At 61.0% G+C, this 3,411-nt stretch overlaps 1 protein-coding gene across 1 annotated transcript in view; it reads left to right on the top strand.

Annotated features, from left to right (window-relative positions):
• Positions 1-1,337: 1,337 nt before the first annotated feature.
• The window catches only part of RGS14 (regulator of G-protein signaling 14), a gene marked incomplete at its 3' end in the record, with an annotated part of 3,344 nt that continues 1,270 nt past the window's right edge, over positions 1,338-3,411 (top strand). The window contains exons 1-6 of the mRNA XM_009873162.1: positions 1,338-1,658; positions 1,766-1,858; positions 2,416-2,559; positions 2,726-2,875; positions 3,053-3,173; positions 3,260-3,391. Coding sequence (XP_009871464.1) covers positions 1,338-1,658; positions 1,766-1,858; positions 2,416-2,559; positions 2,726-2,875; positions 3,053-3,173; positions 3,260-3,391 — 961 coding nt within the window. The remainder of the gene's footprint in view (positions 1,659-1,765; positions 1,859-2,415; positions 2,560-2,725; positions 2,876-3,052; positions 3,174-3,259; positions 3,392-3,411) is intronic.

Below are 3,411 nucleotides of genomic sequence, written 5' to 3'. Positions count from 1 at the left end.
GACTGGCTGCAGGACAGTAGATCCATGAGACGTGGGAGAAAAGCTGTACACCTCTTGTAATCCCCCACCCCTACTCTCTGCCCCAGGGCCGGGAGCCCTATGTCCTGCCTCTGACACAGGGCAGCTGTCCTGGTTGCAGCTGACACCAGAGTGGTGTTTGCTGGCAGCCTGTGTCCCTTGCTCCTGGGTTTGCCCTGGCGCTGCCGCCTGCCCATGCATCGCTCCGCCAGGCTGGCAGACGTCATGTGCCCCCTCTCACCTCTCTTCTCTCCACCCCCGCAGGGCCCGGCTGTGTCGGATGGAGGTAAGGCTGCTCTTTGCTCTGGGACAGCAGACCTACGTCATGTTTGGGGGAGGGGGAAGCCCACAGCCAGCCTGGTGTCTGGGGCAAGGAGCCGGTGGAGAGCTAGGTCCTGTGTCAGCACAGGCTGTGCCAAGGGCAGGTGTGTGGCCAAGCTGAGCCCTCTGCCAGGGACTCACCAGATCCCTCATCCCTCCCGCATGGCCCCATTGCACCTGTACTTCTCTTCTGGCTGCTCAGCTGCACCCTTGGGTGCTGGGGGCTGAGCGGTCTCCCAGCGGGGGAGGGTAGCAGAACCTGGGTACCAGCCAGCCCCATGTTCCCTGAGGAAGTCTGTCTGTCTGTCCATCTGTCTCATTGTGCATCGGATATCTCAGACAGGCCATTCACCCATCTCAACCCCGCTGCAGGATCCTTCCGGCACAGGGTGCTGGTGGATGGTGTTCCCACCTGCACACGCCGGCTGTGTGCGTTTATACTGTGACTTGCACAAAGGTGAAGGGTGGGGAGCTCGGAAAAGCAGCAGCCTGCCACCTCCTCTGTTCCTGCTGCCTTTGCCAGGAAAGCTCAGCTTCCATAGCCTTGCTTTCTCTTGCAAATGACCTTCTGCTCCCAATTCTCACCAGTTAAACCAGTTCAAAAGCTGGGGTTGCCCCTGGGAACTTCTGTCATTTTGATGGAGGGCCTCCATCTGAAGGCATGGTCACCTTGGGTTTCCCCAAGGGAGCGTTTGCTCAGGGTTGGGAGCTGGGGATGACACTTTCTCTGACCTCCTCTTGCTCAGTTTGCTCCTCATCATGGCCAGAGGAGCAGAGAAGGTAAGTGCAGGTACCTCTACCCATTCTCCGAGCTTCCCTCCAGGCTGTGTGCACCCCCATGTCCCGTTCTACCTTGCTTTCTCTCCGTGGCGTGGCTGAGTGCCTTCCCCACACATTCATCTTTGTTCCCCGGGGAGATGAGTCACAGGTGGAATCACAGTGACACCCTGGCACTGGTAGGGAGGGCTGTCTCACTGGGAAGTGCCAGCTGTGGCATCATGGTGCTCAACCCACCAAGGATTGCTCCTCGCATTCCCCACCTGAGGGCTCACCAGCTCCCACCAGGATGGGGTGAATTCGCTGCAGATACAGAAGGCTGCTGGCGACGGGGAGTGATGTTGGGGGACACTCTGGCAGCCAGAACTGAGCTTTTTTCTCTTTCAGAGTTAAATGCCTCTAGAGCCCGTGGCAGCAACCACAGTGTGAACAGCCTGCCAGGACCACCGACCACCTGCAGCTCCACACAGGGGTCTGTGGTCAGCTGGGCTGAATCCTTCGAGACACTGCTGCAGGACCGCGTGGCCGTCACTTATTTCACTGTGAGTGCCGCAGCCCAGACCTTGGTCCCTGCTCCCATCCACCGCTGGCAACCGGCCGTCCCATGGCCACAGCGTCAGCCAGGCCAGCAGCTCTCTCTGCCCTGCAGGAGTTCCTCAAGAAGGAGTTCAGCGCTGAAAATGTCTACTTCTGGCAGGCATGTGAGCGCTTTCAGCAGATCCCAGCCAGTGACACGCAGCAGGTACCGGCCGTTGCGCAGCTACAGCATTGCTCAGCCTGGGTCAGACAGCTGCTGGGAGGGATGTGGGCAGAGGTGGAGATGGCTGCTGTGCCTGCATGTCCCAGGGTCCCCGGCAGACCCCTGTTCTGGGAGGCTGAGCAGGCTGGGGGCTCTTGCGGGAAGAATGAGATGGCTGTGATTTGCACCTGAAAATCCACAGCCGGGACTGTCTGTCTCATGGAGCAAGGGCTTCTCCAGCCCGAAGCAACCAGGGGGTGGGGAATGCTGCTGGGAGGACAAAGGAGACCAAGGGCAGAGAGCTAGGCTGGGGATCGTGGGAACAGAGCCAGGCAGCCGGCGCGGGGTCGGGGGCTGTTTCTACCTTGGGCTCTACCTCCGTGGAGGCCCTGAGCTTGGTGCTGGGTGGAGGCAGCTAGCTCTAATGCCTGCCCAGGTACCGAGCTGGGTACATTGGCCTTCTAGGGCTGAAATGGCTCCTTGGGGTGAGCCAGGGGCTTCCCGCAGGGTAGCAGTGGGGAGTGGGCTCCTGCTCTCACCTGATCCCCCTGGTCCCCCAGCTGGCCCAAGAGGCACGGCGGATCTACGATGAGTTCCTCTCCAGCCACTCGATCAGTCCCGTGAACATCGACAAGCAGGCTTGGATCGGGGAGGACATGCTGGCCACCCCCTCCCCAGACATGTTTCGCATCCAGCAGCTCCAGGTACGAGCAGCACCCGTGCTCCACCCCACCCACAGGATAGGGGCTGCAGGACCCCACACATTACCCAGCATCGCTGCTGTCACTGTAGGACTGTGCCACAGGGCAGTGGCTGAAGCGTACTGTGGGTGGGCAGGAGGTCTTAAGCACAGGCACCATCTCTTTGCAGATCTTTAACCTCATGAAGTTTGACAGCTACACACGGTTTGTGAAATCCCCGCTGTACCAGGCCTGCCTGCGGGCAGAGAGCCAGGGGCAGCCCCTGCCTGACCTGCGGCCCCACTCGCGCAGCAGCAGCCCCCCACCAGACCTCAGCAAGGTGAGTGGGGTGGAAAGAGGGAGGGACTTGTGCCTTTGCCTGAGAAAACGGTGCTGCTCCACTGCTTGGAACAAACTCAGCCCTGGGCTGCGGACAGACAAGTGGTGAGGGGACTGAGGGAAGAGGTGGGGCAGCCTCGTATGTCCCCATGTTGAGATGCTTCTCCATTTGCCCCAGAAGTCAAAGCTGAAGCTGGGCAAGTCCCTGCCTCTGGGTGTGGAGACAGCTGGCAGTGGTGCCAACCGCAGCCCCCGACGGTCCTTCAGGAAGGGAGAGCGGCGGGAGCCCTCCTGGGCAGGTAAGTGCTGTGCAGAGCAGGGCCAAGGGGCCATGCTGCCCTGGAAGGGTGCCCGCAGTCCCCCACTGTCCCTCTGTCTGTCCTAGAAGGCGGAGTAGGCGGTGGCAGTGCCATGCTGTGGCGGGAGTCCCAGGGCTCACTCAACTCCTCGGCCAGCCTGGATCTGGGCTTCCTGTCCTCGGCCAGCACAGCTGCCAGCCCCTGGACGGAGGGGAGTTGTCACCATGCCAGCCACACG

The sequence above is a fragment of the Apaloderma vittatum genome, unplaced genomic scaffold (assembly GCF_000703405.1).
Source record: "Apaloderma vittatum isolate BGI_N311 unplaced genomic scaffold, ASM70340v1 scaffold30417, whole genome shotgun sequence".
NCBI classification, from domain to species: domain Eukaryota; kingdom Metazoa; phylum Chordata; class Aves; order Trogoniformes; family Trogonidae; genus Apaloderma; species Apaloderma vittatum.
Note: the sequence above shows the minus strand (reverse complement) of the source record. Positions and strands in the feature narration are given on the sequence as shown.